General features: G+C 29.9%; 2 protein-coding genes across 2 annotated transcripts in view; both read left to right on the top strand.

The window, feature by feature from the left end:
• Window positions 1–20,675, top strand: part of LOC135963344 (facilitated trehalose transporter Tret1-like) — a 109,102-nt gene that overhangs the window by 6,599 nt on the left and 81,828 nt on the right. The gene's annotated exons all lie outside the window — the stretch shown is intronic.
• Window positions 2,560–20,675, top strand: part of LOC135963343 (facilitated trehalose transporter Tret1-2 homolog) — a 56,299-nt gene continuing 38,183 nt past the window's right edge. The window contains exon 1 of the mRNA XM_065515151.1: window positions 2,560–2,677. Coding sequence (XP_065371223.1) covers window positions 2,651–2,677 — 27 coding nt within the window. The 5' untranslated portion in view covers window positions 2,560–2,650. The remainder of the gene's footprint in view (window positions 2,678–20,675) is intronic.

Here is a 20,675-nt window from a genome sequence, read left to right as displayed (position 1 = left end):
ATGCTTTAGTTTATAATAATTTAATAGTTTATTGCCCAAAACAGTAAATTAATTAGTTTTTTCTAACTAACTTACCTAAACGGTGTTAAGAATCATTTCTTGGTAGTTCATATGTTCTAGAAAGTTGTTTATTGAGATCTTAGGTACATTTTTGTAGTTGATTGTTTCCTTGAATTTTACCTATGGACTGAAGATTTTGATTTTGATCTTGAAGATGAAGGTTTTTTGATTATATGTATGTATATGTTCACAATTTTTGTTCTTTATGACAAGGGTTACAACTTAGATTCAGAGAGTAAATCAAAATTCCGAACTGTTTGCAAGATATGAGCCTGAAAAAATGATCACTTTTTGCAAAAATGACTCCGAGGATCCACATCTTTGGGGGCCCATAAAAAAAGTACATGACTTTGGGCAAAACTTGGAGACACGGTTCTTTTTTTTGGTCTTTATCATGTAGTGGTGTCCGTATATGGTTATTTTTGTTCCTGTTGCACTGTGTTATTTTGAAAAATAATGCATTTCAGTCCACTATGGCGTATGATTAATATCATCATCATCATAATAATAAGTAATACTCATACGTCCAGTTGACTTCATGTCAAATATGAAAACTTGATTGGTAATTGATAACAAAATTTTTAATAAAAATACAAAATAAAACCGAGTAATAAATACAAAAATTATCAAACATTAGTGGTGATGATGATGATGATGTTTGTATCTGTAATTTGAACTACTGACTGACTTGAACTAACAAACATTTTCTCGCTTGTGTTTCCAACTCATTTACTCTCATCCATTTACCCTCATCCAGCAACAAGTATTTGTGTTTTATTGGCGTTTGTATCTCAGTATCATTTTACTCTATAATGATTTTACGTCTTTATAAAACTGTTGCTTTATACAAATATACTACATATGTAGTAGGTATGCACATTAGGGTCGTTCAAAAAAAGTGTTGGATATTTGATTGATTGAATTTTGAAAGCATTTTCCACATGCTATGTACAAATTTTCACATATATATTGCGTTTAAATCGCCTCAGTAGTTTCGGAGTTATAATAACAAATTTAAGCAAGAAATATATTTTTTACGTGAAAATAGCAATTTTTTGTGTTTTGAAAAATTCATGAAAAATCGAAAACAGCTGAAATTGTTCAGAGTTATTGCTTTATCGCAAAGCCACATATAATAGCAACAAAATGAGATATCGATCATAAAATCCATGAATTTTTTTTTCGAATTTATTAACAATTAAGTGAATTCGCTCATTTTCACAAAATTTTCCTTTTTTTTTTTTGATATACATAAAATTGAGTAGTTAATGTTCTTCTTTTGAATGATTGAATTTTGAAAGCATTTTCCCCATGCGATGTACAAATTTTCACATATATATTGCGTTTAAATCGGGTCAGTAGTTTCGGAGTTATTATAACAAATTGAACAAAAAATATATTTTTTACGTGAAAATAGCTAACTTTTTTTGTTTTGAAAAATTCATGAAAAATCGAAAACACCAGAACTTGTTCAGGTTTATTGCTTTATCGCAAAGCCACATATAATAGCAACAAAATGAGATATCGATCATAAAAATCGATGAATTCTTTTCGAATTTATTAACAATTAAGTGAATTCGCTCATTTTCACAAAATTTTACATTTTTTTTTGATATACATAAAATTGAGTAGTTAGTGTTCTTCTTTCGATTGATTGAATTCCGAAAACATTTTCCCCATGCTATGTACAAAGTTTCACATATATATTGCGTTTAAATCGGCTTAGCAGTTTCGGAGCTATAATAACAAATTTAAGCAAAAAATATATTTTTTTCGTGAAAATAGAAATTTTGTTTTGTTTTGAAAAATTCGTAAAAAATCGTAAACAGCAGAAATTGTTCAGGTTTATTACTTTATCGCAAAGCCACACTTAGTGGCAACAAAATGAGATATTGGTTATAAAAATCGATTGATTTTTTTCGAATTTATTCACAATTACTGCAATTTGCTCATTTTCACAAAATTTTACTTTTTTTTATATACATAAAATTGAGTAGTTAATGTTCTTCTTTTGAAGGATTAAATTTTGAAAACATTTTCCCCATGCTATGTACAAATTTTCACCTATATATTGCGTTTCAATAGAATTCTTTTGCGAAATTACAAAAGTTTTAATATTTTCGAATTTAATATTTAAAAAATCATTAAAACTGAATCAAAATACCTTTTTATCCTTTGATTCAGCTCACCAAATAGTAACTCATAGAAAAATATTTTCAGAAATGAACTCCTCAAACAAACTAAAATCTCATTTCAGTTGGATACATTGCGAACTTTTTTTCTTACATATAAACGGGACCCTTCTAATGTATAAAAAAAGCAGTAGCAAATTTAAGTAAATATAAATACAATTTTACTTAGCTGCATTATTTAGCGATTTTCCTTAAGAATTGTTTAGTCTAACATTGACTTTCAACTAATACACAGTGTTTCTTAGATTTAGCTTTTCAAATCATTTCAATTTTCGTAATATTTCTTCAAAATAACAAAACAAGTTTGGTATTAAGTGTAGCAAGATATGTGGTAATTAAACAAAAAAATATTGAAAATATTTTACTACAAATCTTTTTAAATACCAACAAGTTACAAAATGGTGGCCGTAACTGATACAGAAAAGGTAAATTTTATAAATTGAAGATGAAATATAAAAGGGTCTTATTCTGAAAATTCGATTTGAAAATGCTTAAATTTAAAGTAACTCTAATCGGGATAGGCATAATTAAAACAATTGTGTTAAACTTTGTGAAATTAAGATCTAGATTTGAAAATATTTCTTGAAGGAAATTTCGATTTGAAAATGCTTAAATTTAAATCAACTCGAATTAAATCGAACTTCCGTAAAATGATTGAAGTTTCGAAATTTTGTTAAATCGGGAAATTGAGATCTAGATTTGAAAATATTTGAAAATCATATCTGATTTTAAAAATTCAGGGGCTTTTGGGTAAATTGATTCAAAATCAAAATCTTGAAAATCAAATTATGTCTAAAATCAATTTAACAAAAATTTCAGTTATAATTATTACTATTTTGTAGATTACATTAATTTATCACAATCAGCTCTGGTAATAATATATTCTACTCAGATTATGTTTGATTATAAATTTAGCACATGTGCGGTAACAGACAGACTGGCGGGCATCTATTTACTCGCTCAGATACATAGTTAAATACAAAATACATATATGGAGATTGTGATACAAATAGCAACAGAACAACAGGTACACAGACAGACGAACAAAAACAAAATTGGTTAAATATAGAATCAATTTGCCATATAAAAATAACGAAGATATGCATATAGAAGAGAGAAAGAATCCTACAAAATAACAGGATTTTTTTATTAATCAAAGATAAATAAGCAAAAGTATAATAAAATAAACAAAATATGATAAAATAACACATACTTTAAGTTGGATATTAATATACGGTCAAAGACCTAACTCAGTTGTCAAAAACCTTAGTGGTGAGAATGTATTCGTAAAAAAATCTATGTGAAAATAAAAAAAAAACACTCGTATGTGTGATTATTTTGAGTAATATGGTTCGAATACGTTAAATAAATAAATAATAATTATATAAACTTTAAATGAAGCGCATAATTATAAAGGCACTTTTCATTAAGCGCTTCATATCTTTAAATTTAAATAAAACAAAATGTAAAAGGCTACACTGTACTACAAAAAGAGAAAAAAAATCGTTAGACACGAACCGGATGATATAAGTATGAAACTATAAATTAAATGGAGAAAAACTGCGTTTTCAGTTTTTCATTTCGTGATCCTCTGTCCTTTTTAAAGGACTTCAAAGTTTCAAAAGAATTATATTTTTCAAAAAATATTTAATAATACTCCTGCTGATCCAACAATAACAAATTTTATGTCAAAAGAACAAGAAAAGTTATAAAATATATTTTATTATCTTTTTTTTATCCTGTAAGGATCAAAAGATGTCAAAAATGTCCTTTCAAAATTGTATCCTTTAAGATTGCCAATAAATTCCTTTTAAAAAAATACTGCGTTAAAGACCCAAATATTCTATACTAAATGTCAAAGAAAAGTGCATGTTTACAACCTACACCTCCATAGTGGGGGAGATATAATGGGTTAGGACTGATGTTTGCAACATACAAAAATATTGTCCCAACACCCACCTTAAAGCATACCAAACTGCTTAGGATCACTTTCTGAGTCGACTAAGCGATGTCCGCCTGTCCGTCCGTCCATGGTCGCAAGTTTAAAGACAATTCGACTAAATTTGGCACAAACCTTTATAATACCCCAAGCAGCCTATTAAATTTGGTTAGAATCGGTCCATTATTTCTCCTAGCGATTGCCCTATTTGAAAATAGTCAAACCAAATTCAGCACAATTAAGTTTTATATAAGCCGAACTCTCACGACCAAATTTTGTGACGATTGGTCCATAATTAGTCATAGCTCTCATATAAGGCCCACTACCTAAAATGTTGGTATTCAAATAAGATTCAACACAAATAAGTTTCATATCAAAAGAAAACTCTTTATAATCATATACCCGGGTATCATAAGGTCGGGCTTGCCCGACTATACCATTTTACTTGTTTATTAAAAAGTCTTCTTCGTTGCTTTACACAACGGATTTTGTTATATTTTTTTCGAATGAAATATTAAAATAAAATATAAAAAATCTAATAATTCAATTTTAAAATATTTTTTAACACTTCAGTAGGACGAAATTTTGGCATGTTGTATTCAATATTTGGATGTTTAACTCACTATTTTTTTGAAAAAAAATTATTGGAAATCTAAAAGGATATACAAGGATAAATATTTGAAAGGACATTTTTGACATCTTTTGATCCTTACAGGATAAAATAAAAATAATACGAAATACTGCCGCAACTTCACTGGGTGTCCTAATGTCAAATTTTCTATGACTCTAGCACATAAATCAGGCTCAATTCAATTGATGGCTTATGGCTAATGCGACTTCGATGCCGTTGTTGCCGAAGTATCGACCAACGACCACACTAAATGCATTAGACTCTATTGGATTTCATGTGGTTTAGTATCGTTCCAAATTGGACAATTTTGTTGTTGGACATTCATCCAGAAACTGGCCTCATTGCATCCGTATATATAAAACTTGTTTGGGGCGAAATTTGTGTAGATACCTATTTAAATTAAACATTTATGACCGATAAAGTAAAACTTCGGGGGACATTTGTATGACGACTAGGTGAAATAATGAACCAATTTCAATAGGTTTCATCCTTGGGCCGAAAAAAATTATGTACCAAATTTTATCGAAATATCTTCAAAATTTTTACCTGAATTTTGTGCACAAGGTTTACATAGACAGCCAGCCTGATGGACGAACGGACAACGTTATATCGTCTCAGAAAGTGATTCTCAGTCGATCGGTATACTTTAATTTGGGTGTTAGACTAATATTTTTGGGCGTTACAAACATCAGCACAAATGCATAATACCCCCCACTATGGTGGTGTAAGGTATAATGAATGTATGTCCGTTTATTTGGTTTTGTATCTTATATGAGGCTAGACCAATTTTCTTCACATTTTCACAGTATCTTCCTCTGTACCACAAAAGAACTATATATAGGCTGCTTTTTATTTTAAAATTTAATTGGGCGTGGCACGTCCCATACAAAGTTATGGAGTAAATGGTGAACTATAATTGTTATAGTCACAAAATTTAGTAGGATTTACTTTGGTACCATTGTGCGTAGCTTGGATGAAAATGGGCGTGGCTCCACCCATAGTTATTTTCGAATATCTGCAGAACTATAATTGTGACAGTCTTCAAACTTTATATGAATCAATTTCTTTCACTGTATAAAGTTTAAACAAAAATGGGACGGATCAAAACAGGGACTATGGCACCTCCATATTTTCGAATATCTGGTGAAATAATAGTGAAGTTCTCAAAACTTTGGATGAGTTATTTTGTTGCCTTTGTACGTAGTTGAGATAAAAATAGATGTGTTATAATCAATTGAACGGTAGTTGTGAGAGTCTTTAAACTTTGTGTAAATTACATTGACGGCATTATCCTTGAGTAACCCGTCCCAAATTAGGTAAATTGTTATTAATGAATATCTGGAGATATATAATATTGTGATTCTCAATACTTTTTTTTGTAAATTTTAGCTCTATTCAAAATACACAACAGCCTTCTAGAATTATAGATTGTTGAAAATATTTAATTTCGAATAACTAATTTTCTCTTGCCTCCAGTTGTCAGTGATTGACATAATGGAATTTTACAGTTCGTTATAGATTGTACAGAATATTTAGAAGCAAAACTAAAACGTTATGAATTGGGACATACGATTATTTTTACTTTCTTCAAATTTCTGTGACACACCTGTATATATATGTATTTCATGTCAAGTGAACCAACTTTTGAAATCGATGTCTTCCGATCGGGTTAGTCGTATTGGATAGTAATTCAGACACAATTTTTCAAGAATACCGGTCAAGAACTCTCTGAGCTAGAGGGGTAAAAAATTTAAGCCCCTTTTTTAAAAAAAGTTTTTTATTATGGAAAAAAAATTTCAAACATTTTTAATTTTTTTTAAAATAATTTTTTTTCGAAAAGTTGATGATATAGTTATCTAAAGTATTTGGGTCACATTTTGCTAAGAACAATAGGTAATATGTTACATGGATGAGAAAAAACTCTTGTTTGGCAAAAATGTCAAATTTTGACCTCCTCTAACCCATAGAGTTCCTGACCGATCTTGTTGGTAAATTGTGTCTGAATTGCTATCCAATAATATATATTATAATAAATATAATATCCCCTAAAGATTGTTATAGCAATGAATTTTGTAGATCTTTTTTAAAATCGGATCGAGAACAAACATTTGGCATCAATTTTAATTTTTTATATACCCGAGGTACCGCACTTTGGGATCTTGAGGTTATGTGTTGGTATCGTGATAAAACTTGTCATAAACTCGAACTGTGGGTTTGTAGATGTTCCTACCTCCAAAGTTGGATACCGATTCGAATCGGTTAAAATGTAACTGTAACGCTACATTGGATTATTTTGATAGTTGAGCGAATGGATATTTTAGGGATAATGGTAGCTTAAAGCTAACGTTAGCCAACCTAGCCTAGCTCCCATATGACCAATGACCTACATACTTCCGAGAAACACATTAAAGCTCTTATTAATGTTCTTAGAAATTTTTGTGATAATACGATCATCATTTATCATAGGCCAAATATAGATATTCGCATTATAAATCTCTTTACACCCTTCGATATAACTATACTGATACATTACTTTAATACATCAAGTAGTATTTGCATAAACTGCTCCATTTCCTGCTTAATTTATTTAACGTTTGCCCACTCAGCATTTCAAATGTTTTCTTATTTAAGGTAAAATATAAAGAATCGTTTTAATTACGATACTTGCTTGAAATGACTAACTGTACGTACGCAGGCGAGTGTCATTCAATTGAATGACAGTTTGCAATAAAACGTTTAATGAATTTGCAAATGCATCGTAACTAAATATTTAAATATTTTCTTAAAAGTTCTAATATTATTTTTAGATATTTATATAAAAAATTAGTTACATTTACTTAATTTTTTTATTGAAATATTATGAAAGTAAATTAAGCAGATGACTTTTGTTTTAAGCTTGTGACATGAAAAATGTGTATTTAATTGTTTGTCAATATTTATTAAATAATTATTATTTTATAAATAAATCTGCTAATTTGTGTAGGTATTGTATTCAAAAATGATATTGTATAAAATTTTAGTTTAAATCAAAACGTTGACCCATATTAACTTTAGTGTTTTGAAACAAAAAATGTGTAAAGCAATGATTAATTTAAAATTTATTTTAGTTTAATAAAAAAAATTAAATTAAGATTTATAAATGTGTGAAAGTATATAGAACTTAATTTTAAGGTTGGGGTTTTCAGAAACTGATAAGAGACCATTACTGAACTGCACAAATAACTTGGAATACTTTTTATTATAATTCCCTTGTAATTCAAGGTTATAATCATAAAAATCAAATCTGCTTTATTCAAAATTATAACAAATAATGGAAATACCTAATAATATCATAAGTTCTGGTACACGTTTGATTGATGATAAAATCGTAACGACACACAGTGGCGCCATTTGAGTTTATTTGTTGCAAAAATAATAAATTTTGAACCAAATTAGATAATCAAAAAAATTAAAAGGCATATGATAGATAACACAGGGCAACAAAATCGAAAAAATTGTTGAGGCTTTTTAAACCACTATTCCATTTTGATGTATTGTGGTTCCAGTAGTACAGATATTGTCCAAATTTTTTAATTCAATGAAGAAGTTTTTTTTTTTTTTCTAAAATTGCGAATTTTTGTAGAAGTTTCTCCACATAATTTATCATAACTCAAAAATATTTAGACCGATATTATTAAAATAAACTTAGAAAAATTGGGATTTACATAGCCTTTAATCCGCTTATATATTGCGTTTCAAACGGCTCAGTAGTTTCTCATTTATAACAACAAATTGAAACAAAAAATATATTTTTTACATGAAAATAGCAAATTTTTTGGTTTGAAAAATCGAAAACGGCAAAAAATTTTCAAAATTATCGCAAAGCCATATATAATAGCAACAAAATGAGGTATCCATCATAAAAATCGAATGATTCTTTTCGAATTTATTTACAACTAGCTGACCCGGTGCGCTTCGCCACTCCAATTAGAAGAAAGAAATAGTACTATCAAGTCTCACTTTGTGAATCTAATTGTAAATGTCTAATTTCATATTTCTGGATCCATTATTATAGAAAATGCAAAATGTGTTCCTAATTTTAAATTTTTAGGTTTATTATTATTATAAAATATTCAAAAAATATCATTGCAATAAGAAAATAGTATCATTGATTATCACTTTTAAATTCGCATTCACTAAACCATAACCCGTCAAGTTTGAATTTTAGATTTGTATATCATTTCCTATATTATCAACTAATTTTGTTTCTATAATACTTAATATTTAATAAATTATCACAAAACCGAAACCGATCGGTTTTTAATTTTTTAAAACCGAAACCGCGGTTTTGAAATTCTTCGATATTTTGGAAACTCTAGGTCCATTATTATAGGAAATTCAAAAAAGTACCCATGAGAATAAAGAAAAAGTAACACGAAGTATGCCCTTGAATTTTCACTCACTTGGGACCATATACGCCTAATTTCATATTTCTATGTCCAAAAGTACCAAAAATCCCCCAACTGTGGATTACCACTCACTCGGTCCCATGTAAGCTTTACTTCATGTTTCTAGGTTCATTGGTGAAGAAATTTCAAAAAGTACCATTCGAATAAAGAAAAAGTACCAGAAAGTCTCCCCTTAGAATTCTCACTCATTTAGGACCATATATGCTTAATTTCATGTTTCTAAGTCCATTGTCATATAAAATTGAAAAAGTACCATTAGATGAATAAAAAAGTACCTATAGTTCAGTTCTCACATTTTGGTACCTAAATATTATACCCTATTCCTAACACTAACATCACTCAGATACATATCAGCTAACTTTAATGTCGATAACTGAATTAATTTAAAATGTTAAAAAAGTACCATTAGGAGAAAAGTACCAAGTTTGAAATTTAAATATATTCCATTTTGCAAAAATTGTTTATGCTACAGCCATGTCTCAAAATATTAAAATCTGTGTTAATGTGCCCAAGAATAAATATGTTTTAAAAAAAGTACCAAACTGTTTACCCGGATTTGGCCCAACATACACCTTTGTACTCGAGTTCCAAATAACAACCTGTTAGTTAATTTTTGTATGAATCCAGGAACCAACGTTAAACAAATTATCAAAATTGGCTTAATAATTTCAAATATAATGTATTTTCCCGATTTTATCCCCTTTTTGGTACCTTTTTTATCCCCATTGAGGTGGTAACATTTTATTCAAATAAATTTCTGTAACGTGGTGGGAGCTCATAATAAAATATTATGAAAAAGTACCAAAAATAAACACAATTTTTATCCCTTAAGGGTTCGAATTTCCAAAAAGTACCAAACATATATTTTTTATTTTTTGATAAGTAAAGAATACGATTTAAAATTTGATTCTATGTTTATTGGTTTAAAAGATACATAGGGTGCCAAAAAAGTACCAAAATACAGTTTTTACCCGTTTCCTAAAAGTTTCGAATTTCGAAAAAGTACGAAACACCTGTCAGCTTATTTTTTGAATGGAGTAATATGCAATTTTAAGTTTTTTTGTATCTTTATTAGTTTTAAAGATATAAGGTTACCGAATTTACCCGTTTTTACCCTTTTTTACCCCCTAAACGTTCGAATTTTTAAAAATCCCTCCAATTTCCAAAAATCCTCATTTTCGCAAAAATTTATTTTTTTATTTGATATGCATAAAATTGAGTAGTTAATGTTCTTCTTTTGAATGATTGAATTTTGAAAACATTGTCTATGTACAAATTTTCTCATATATAGATATTACATTTTAATCGGCATAGTATCTAGTTTCGCAGTTATAATAACAAATTGAAGCAAAAAATATATTTTTTACGTGAAAATATCATTTTTTGTTTTTTGAAAAATCATGAAAAATCGAAAACAGCAGAAATTGTTTAGATTTATTGATTATCGCAAAGCCACTTGTAATAGGAACATAATGGGATATTGATCATAAAAATCGATTGATTCTTTTCGAATTTATTCACAATTAAGTGAATTCGTACATTTTCAAAAAAATTGTATTTACTTACAAACGTGTACTTTGAGTTTTACATGTGTTTGGTTTTTGTTACAGTAACAAAACACATGTAAAATTAATTATGTGGAGAAATGTCTAAAAAAATTAACAATTTTTATTAAATTTTTAAAAAAAAAAACCTTTCCATAGAATTTAAAATTTTGAACATATTTGTACTACTGGAACCACAACAATACATCAAAATTGTGTAGTGGTTTAAAAAGCCTGTACAATTTTTTCGATTTTGTTGCTCTGTGTTATATATCAAAGTATTGGAAATTGTGTCTTCTTTCAAAAATATTTAATAATTAAAAAATTCATAGAAAAATTAAAAAAATATGGAAAACAAATTTTCTGATATTTTCTATTGAATTTTGAGTTTTGAATTTGATAATTTTGACAATTGAATATACAATTTTCGTTATTGGTGGAAATTTAAATACAAAAATTATTGAATAGATAATTTTCGTAATTGAAAACACATTTTTGTTATTTTTTGTGTTTTCTGATTAAAATTTTAAAATTGAAAAAATTTAAACTGGTATTTTTGACAATATTTACCATACCAAAAGCGGGGTAGTGAAATAAGTGTTTTGCCCTTAAAATTATATTTTAAATAGATTCATTGTGAAATAAATTTCATTCATAACAATTCATTCATACGTGTTTTAGTGAATAAATTATCCCTCTTGACAACACGATACACAGTGCTTTGTTTTCATATAGGCAATGGACAAAAATAGAAGGAGTTATTGCAGACGAATAAAAATTAGTGGAATATTACCTTTTGGTAAGATTAAGAAAAAATATAATTCTTGAAAAAATCAGTGAAAGGACACGGGTACCTCCCATATATCCTGAACATATAATTTTTAATAAAATTCACAGTTATACTCCTAACATTTTAAAATTTGGTTATAGTCATTTTAATAAAGTTATTGTTGTTTGTGAACATTTTTATTACAATCGCAGCACGTATTCGGGTGGCTGCCATACATCCTTTTCCTTAAAAAACTTATAAACCTGTATAAAATTATTAATTTTCAGAAATTATTGTTCTCTTATAATATTAGATGCAAATTTATGAAAATTTTATCGGAAGGATATTCATAATTCCAAGACATCAAGATTTCAATATCCTGTATAACATCTAATTTTTTTTTTAAAAAATTCGTAAAAATCGTTTCTTATTTTGGAACCAATTTGGTTATAATCATTTTAGTAAAGTTATTGTTGTTTGTGAAAATATTTATTACAATCGCAGCAAGGATTCGGGTGGCTGCCATACATCCTTTTCCTTAAAAAACCTATGAACCTGAATAAAATTATTAATTTTCAGAAATTATTGTTCTCTTATAATATCAGATTAATTTAGTTATTAACATTTCAATTCTAGCAAGGATTTACATAACTTCCATATATCCTTTTTTAAAAAAAATACTGAAATATTTTATATATTTTCTAAATTCGGAAGGACGGATGGACGGACATTTTCAAATATTGATGGCCTTATGGTTCAGCTGTAATATTAGAAACTGGATGTTGGACTATACTTTAAGTGTTCCTAATATCAGCAGAAGCTCATATTAATATCTAAATCTAAGGATATGTAGGTTATATTAAATTATTGAGTTACTTACATTTACTGTAAAAATGTATTATTTATGGGTGCCATCAAAAACATTTTTTTTTTAAAGTTCTAGTCAAAACGGACAAATAATGATTTCACATTATAATAAATAAGAGATAGGCATTAGTAAAAATTAAAGAAAAATTAAAATGGATTAACACGTTTTTTTTCAAAATTAAATCCAACTTTGGAATTTTGTTTAATTTCAGCAAAAAAACATACAACATCAAGAACCAAATAAAGACCTATTAATACACTTTATGCCATTAAACTACTTTTGTTAAATAACGCAATATTTCTTAGTTATTTAAAAGAAAAAACTGGTATTATTTTTTAAAAACCCAAAAATCTGGAGCTATTTCCCAAAACCATCAAATTGAAAATTTACGAAATGGTAATTTATACATTTAAACAAAAACAAAATTTTAATAGTTTTCATAAGAAAGGACAACTAATGATTACATTTTCTTATAGACAATACTTATGGCTATTCTATAGTAAAACATAATCAAAATAGATTAACACGTATTTTACTAATATTCCAACAAAATTTTAGAATTTCAAAAACAGTAATTTTCCATAATTCCACATTCATATCCTTTCATTTGCAGCCAATCGCGAGTTTATATCTTTTAAAACGAACTGTTAACAATGATTTTAGTTAACCTTAAAAAAAATATATTTTTCTCCATAAAATTTATGTTGAAAATGTACTAACTTTAGCGACCTCTAGTGACGACAAAAAAAGATATTTATAAAAAAGTATTTTTTACATGAATGAGTTATTTAGTTGTCTATTGAAAAATATAAATTTCATTAACATCAAAGACATGATCTTGTTTTTGATTTTTGTCCATTGAACAAAGCACTGTGCGATATTTCTTCAGTATTGCTCATCTGAATTACACAATGTTAGATAAATATTTTTATAAATCTTTAGCAATTTCTTTAAATAGTATATTTTTTTATATTTTTAGTTCAACCTTAAACCATTTTTTTTATTCAAATTATATTGTATCATATTATCGTCTTCAATTTTAACTTGACTTGCAAATATTATTGACTTAAGAAAATGTACACGTTCTAAATGCCGTCTAAATTGTTTTGAAAGGCTGTCATACACTCCCTTATTGTTTTAAATTCTTAATTTGTCTTATATCATTTGTGTTATTATTTGTGTTATTTATACAATATTTTAACTTGCACCTATTGTTTACACTATTGTTTATGCATTACCATGTTAAATTACACAATAAATTATTTGTGAAATTAATTAAATTTTCAAAGTCATAGCTTAAGAAATAGCATACAGATTAATTCATTATAGTATTTTAATAATTGGGCGTGCAAAAGTGTAACCTTAAATATTGTTGAAATTAAAATGGATTGGATAATTTGGCAGTGAACCACTGTGAATTGTATTTGGCCAATATATTTTAAGAAGACTGTGAAGACAGTTTTTTTAACGCTTTATTGATTTATTGAATCTGTCTGTTATCGACCTTACAATAAGTATTTAAATCTTATAACTAAAATTAAAACTATTTGCTCTTCAACAAGAGACTATCACTCATCTTAGCGGGGTGATAGATCTGCTCTACGGAGCCTGGATCGAGTTTGGATCTGCACAAGTTGTCTTGCAAGCGTATTGGGATGGTTTCGCAGCTTCACAATATATTTCTCACGGACTTTCCTGAACTCTTCCTTTACCAATGTCACTTCTAAGTCTCTGTGGATGTTTTCATTTCTTATGTACCATGGTGCTTCCGTCATGGTCCTAAGAATTTTAGATTGGGCCCTCTGTATAAGTTCAATACTGGTGTTGTCTTATACAGGATGACTTTATATTCAAGGCTTAATTTTGATTGGTCACTGATTAACCAATGAAAGCTATAGGCTTTTAACTTCTTGTGAAGTCTCTTGGTTTCCATGTGTCGGCGCCAAGTAAGCCGTCTATCTAGATGAATACCAAGGTAGGTGACATAATCAGACTGCGGTATATTAACGTTGTTGAGTGTGACAGGTGGGCAATTTCCTCTCCTTAGAGCGAACGTAACATGTTTACCTTTCAGCTCATTTATTCGCCAGTTTTTCAACCATGACTCCACACGTACGAGATAATTCTGTAGTTGACTAGATGCCATGAGTGGGTTTTCGTCTGAGCTAATAATGGCGGTATCATTAGCAAATGTTCAAATTGTTAGTTTATCGCACGTAGGCAGGTCGGAGGTGTAAATCAAATATACCGTAGGTCCTAGTACACTTCCCTGTGGAACGCCAGCTTTAATCTTGTATTTTCTCGTCACATAATCATTGTACTTAACTCTGAAAAGTCTATTCGATAAATAAGACTCCAGCAATTTATGAGTACATAGTGGTAGTAAACATTTGGTTTTATGTACTAGACCTTTTTGCCATACCTTGTCAAAAGTCTGAGCAACGTCTAAAAAGACTCCAGAACAATATTTCTTTAATTCAAAAGATTTTCTAATCTCTCCAGTTAAACGATTGACCTGTTCAATGGTGCCATGATGTTAACAGAAACCAAATTGGTGTACTGGGATAATGTTTCCATCATTCAAAAAAGGTATCTTTTCCCGGAAAATTTTCTCGAATAGCTTCGACAAACAAGGGAGTAGGCTAATAGGTGTATAAGAAGATGGCAGGGTTAAATCTTTACCCGGTTTAGGTATCATTTTTATTTGAGAAATTTTGGAATTGGGTTGAAATACTTCACTTAAATGTTCAGCAAATACTGAGGCTTTTTCTATAGTAGTTCGTGCCCAGGTTCCGTCAGCTTTTCTTAAAGCGCTTTGCGCCTCTACCGGTGGCTTAATGTTCCTCGTTGCCTTCCAAAGAGAGTTAGTTTTAGTTTTTGGAAGGATTAGGCTCCTAGAGTGTTTTAGAGCCGAAACAATCAATGACGTGAAGTCATTGACGGTCCTATCTATGTCTTCCTCACACTGTAAATTAGGATTTGTGTGGATATGACTGCTGATATATTTCCTATATTTTAGCCAATTTGTATTAAAATACAAAGAGTCCTTAGGAAATCTTGGGATGTTGGGTCGCTCACAATAATTAATAATTACAGGAGAGTGGTCAGAAGATAGATTATAGGATATTTCTGTGGATATTGCATTTCGAATAATATTTCTACATATGGCGAAGTATATTAGATCAGGAATTTTTCTAGGATCAGTTGGCCAATAAGTTGGGTGTCCAAGACAGTTGTTGGTAAAAACTTGCATAGATTGAACATCAGATCTGGCGGCATTCTATGTTTTCACACCCATATAGTAGAACTGACTTTACGTTGGAGTTAAAGATTTTGAGCTTCGTTCTTTGTGAAATATTGGACGATTTCCACACGTTGGTCAACATTCTAAATGCTTGCCTTGCCTGTCAATTATGTTTTCAAGGTAGCAAAAGAATTCTACCTCCTGAAGTTGTGTGCTACCAATGAGAAAATTTTTCGAAGAATTCTTTAAAAAAAATTCTTGTCAGAAGTGGGATTCGAACCCACGCCCTCAGAGAGGACCAGAACGCTCGAGAAACACTTTGTTAGAACAAGGCAAGTTGTTACACTTGAGTCTGGTGCTTTAGTCCGCTCGGCCGTCCTGACATGTAGTGTATGAGTGTGATAAGATGTTGATGGTATTGAAATATTTTCAAGTACAGAATACATGTTTTAGTAGAACAAGGAAATTTATTGGTTTTTTGATAAGGGCGAAAATAGGCGAATGACTGAGAAATTTATCAAAAATTAGTTTAAACAAAAATTTATAAAGCATCATTCATAAAAAATTTAAGTTGCAAAAAATATAAAAAAATGTCTTTATTTTTTTTTATTAAAAAAATTATTTTTGCAAAAATTTTATACTTTATTAAAATGAATGTAATAAATATATCATTTTACTGTTTTAAAATAATTTTCAATTCAGTGGGGTTCGAACCCAAGTTCATGAAATTTAAACAAAATCTAGTTTCTAACAAAAATTACTACAAAACATGGAGTATGGTCTGTCAAGCCCGACCTACACTAAGTAAAAGAGCAAAAACATTTTTCTTTTAAAATTTCAATAATTTATATTTTTGAGTGATTTTCGGAAGTGGGCCTTATATGGGGGATATGACCAATTATGGACCGATCACCATGAAATTAGGTCGTGTGATTTATGTCTATATGAAAGTTTACTATGTTGAATTTTGTGAGTATACCAACATTTTTGGGCGATTTATGCACGTTAAAGTGATTTTCTGAAGCGGGTCTATATGGGAGCTATGACTAATTATGGACCCATTGTAACAAAATTTGGTGACATGAATTTTGTATATATAAAACTTATTTGGAGCTCAATTTGTGGAGATACATTCATAAATTAAACATTTATGACCGATAAAGTCCAATTTCGGAAGGACATTTGTATGTGGGCTAGGTGAAATAATGGACCGATTTCAGCCAGTTGCAATAGTCTTGGTCCTTGGGCCGAAAAAATAATATGTTCCAAATTTGGTCGAAATATCTTCAAAATTGCGACCTGTACTCTGCGCACAAGGTTTACATGGACAGGCAGCCAGCCAGCCAACCAGACGGACGGACATCGTCATTATCCCTAAGCCATGCCTGCCCATCGTACCCTCTATACTGGAGTTTTCACCAACAACTTGCGCATTGAAATCGCCTATGATTAGTATATCCCTGCGATTATCAATAGCTAAAACACTCAAGTTGCCTATAGAATGCATTATTTATTGATATTTCCGATGTTTCGGTAGGAGCTTAGCACTGGACGAATGTTAACCTTCTAGCTCTGGTGTTAAATGTGGCAGTTATTATACGATCCCATCATGGCTTCCAAGTGCTCGACGAGTTTCCTTTGATAGTAAAAACCATACAACACCAACTACGTCAGCACTTCTTCCAAAGTACAGCAGGTTTAGGCCATGTGTTATCCTGCATCAGACCAATGCAGCTCGCCAATGCCAAGTAGTGCCAGTTTTTGAACTCTTTACATATTTGTTCCAATCGGGATGGGTGTAAAAGCGTCCTTTCATGCCAATGTTCGTCAACTTATTCGTTTGTATGTCACTTTCTTCATTTATTACGGTTTCATTAATCATTTTAGCGGACATGCACGGAGAGCATCCGAACACAAGAAGAGACACCCGCTTGCGGATGTACCAAATCGGCGACATCCGACAGTAGTTATTGTATTTGACTCCCCATGTCATTTCGAGTATTATTGACACTCAGAATTTAGGTGGAGATCGGTGCAACCCGATATTCCTCTGAGACTCTACTCTCGAAACCGCTGATTATTAGCAACAGCATAAAGCAGCTATCCCGTATATCTGCGTGACACACCACTATCCTCAACCTGTGACGAGTCCGGTAGCACACAGCTATGCTTCCCACAGGCAGATACGTAATAAATTGGGCACCAATATAGAGGTAGTGTCCGAATTATTATTATCCGAAATTGGGCGGAATCTATTAAATTTTGTTACGAAATTGTACTTGAATTCAAATATAACGATTTTAAGGGCTGATTTAAAAGTAGCATAATACTTTCAAATAACAGTGCTGTAATAGCAAACTGTAACATATCTGTGGGCATTATTAAATAAAAGCTTTCAGTTGACCATTGATCGGAAGTTGGCAACGCTGTTTGAATTCGAATATTCAGTTAAGGAACATTGTAGAAATAAAGCTTTCTAGATGGTAAAGCAGTGTTATAAATAGTGGCAGAGGTTGCAGTCGTTAGTGAGTTTATCAGAGACGCTTTTCGAATAAACATCAACTGAGTGCCTTAAAGTGTGTTGTGTTTTCAAGTAAATTCGTGTACATTATAAAGTGTGTCTTTATTTCTGCGAATTTATAAACGTGTATAAAAAACATTGAGTGGCTATTTAATTCTGTTGTTGTTGTACATTTTAAAGAAATAAAGAGTTGTTACCATTTTCAAACTACTAAACGGCTTTTATTTGCAATCAAAAGTATCCGGTTTATTTAAAGGAAATAAACCAAACGTTTTGAAAAGGTTAAAATGTAACAATTTGTTATATCTCTATTACCTTCCGAATAACTTTCGTTGGAATATATAACATCCATGGCGGCAAGATGAATTCAGTGTACAAGGCATAATTTTGTATTTCAGTCAGACTTTCATCAACAAACTTTACGTTTATTATAAAAGTTCATTTAAAATGTATTGGAACATATTTTAACTTTAATTATAACCTAAACCACCATAGTGCGTTTGTGCTGATGTTTGTAACGCCCAAAAATATTAGTGTAACACCCACCTTAAAGTAACCGATCGACTTAGAATCACTTTCTGAGTCGATTAAACGATGTCCGTCCGTCCGTCTGGCTGGCTGTCTATGTAAACCTTGTGCGCAGAGTACAGGTCGCAATTTTGAAGATATTTCGATCAAATTTGGTACATATTATTTTTTCGGCCCAAACTGAAACTGGCTGAAATCGGTCCATTATTTCACCTAGCCCCCATACAAATGTCCTTCCGAAATAGGACTTTATCGGTCATAAATATTTAATTTATATATTTATCTTCACAAATTCCGTTCCAAATAAGTTTTATATATACAAAATTCATGTCACCAAATTTTGTTACGATCGGTCCATAATTAGTCATAGCTCCCATACAGACCCGCTTCCGAAAATCACTTTAACGTGCATAAATCGCTTAAAAATGTTGGTATACACACAAAATTCAACATAGTTAACTTTAATATAGACATAAATCACACGACCTATTTTCATGGTGATCGGTTCATAATTGGTCATAGCTCCCATATAAGGCCCACTTCCGAAAATCACTCAAAAATATAAATTATTGAAATTTTAAAAGAAAATGTTTTTGCTCTTTTACTTAGTGTAGGGTATTATATGGTCGGACTTAACCGACCATACTTTCTTTCTTGTTTCAACTAGCACAGTGTAATTGTTATACATTTTTTATACTTTTATTTGCAAGTGTGACGTTATAAGAAACAATAAAATTAAACAAAAACTAATGTAAACAAGAGGAACATCTCGAACCATAATTTAATCAATTATAAACAATGCAAAAACCAAGCAAGTTACAATTCAATAACTTTTAATAGTTTAATTGTCCAACTGGTAAGAAGGAGTGCTGGTATAATAAGTGACATTAAATTACATATTTGTCCAACTGTTCAACTAACTACTAAATACGTAATACTATTTCATACATACTACTAATACTAAGTGGTTTAATGAGAAAAAAAAAATAATGGAAGACGCAAACACTTAAATATGCACAATTAAATAGTTCCTTATTTAATAAAGATGTTAGCAATTATTTTGTTTAAACTTGTGTTTTAATTTTTATTTTATGCAATTTTTTTGTACACTAAATAATGTCTTTATGATAGAAATTTGTTGCGGCTTCTTATCTTTTAACCAGTAGGGTTATTTTGAACTTTAGAGCTAAAAGTTTAATAATAAAAAATTACTCATACCAACCGTAACCCTTATTATGGTTACTACTTCTACTACCTTAATTCGTACGGGTGGTATGAGTGATTCAAATATTTCAGAAGTATACGACCTGTTCGATTATTGCAAAAATGCCAATTGAATTTTCCATACAAATTAAAATTTAATATACATATTCAAATGTAATTCAAAATATACATTCAAACCTCCCAATAATTTAATGTTTGTACATCTCTGAACTAATTATTCTGTACTTTGCAAGTGTGACGTTATAAGAAACAATAAAACTAAACAAAAACAAATATAAACAAAAGGAAGACCTCGAGCTTGACCATTCATTTAAACAATTATATGCATTGCAAAAAGCAAGCCAGTCAAAACTCAATAACTTTAATTGTTTATCGGCATTTGATTGATATTCATAAAAATATAACGGACAACTGGCAGGAAGGAGTGCTATTGAAAATAAGTGACCTTCAATTATTTAGACAACTGTTCAACTACTATAATGTACTAATATTTAGTACTACTACTTAGTGGCACAATAAGAAAAAACAATAGAAGACGCAAACACTTACATATGGGCATTTCCATAGAAAAGTCCACCCCAACCGGAAATCTAAAAATACTTAAATTTGTGATGCAAAGTTGCGATCATGTTTTGGACATGTTTTTTTTAATTTTTAATAACATTGCGCTTACATATTTGCATCCTTAGAGGCAATGATGTAAGTAC

Source organism: Calliphora vicina, chromosome 1 (genome assembly GCF_958450345.1).
Source record: "Calliphora vicina chromosome 1, idCalVici1.1, whole genome shotgun sequence".
NCBI classification, from domain to species: Eukaryota; Metazoa; Arthropoda; class Insecta; order Diptera; family Calliphoridae; genus Calliphora; species Calliphora vicina.
This window is presented reverse-complemented; position numbering and strand designations above follow the sequence as displayed.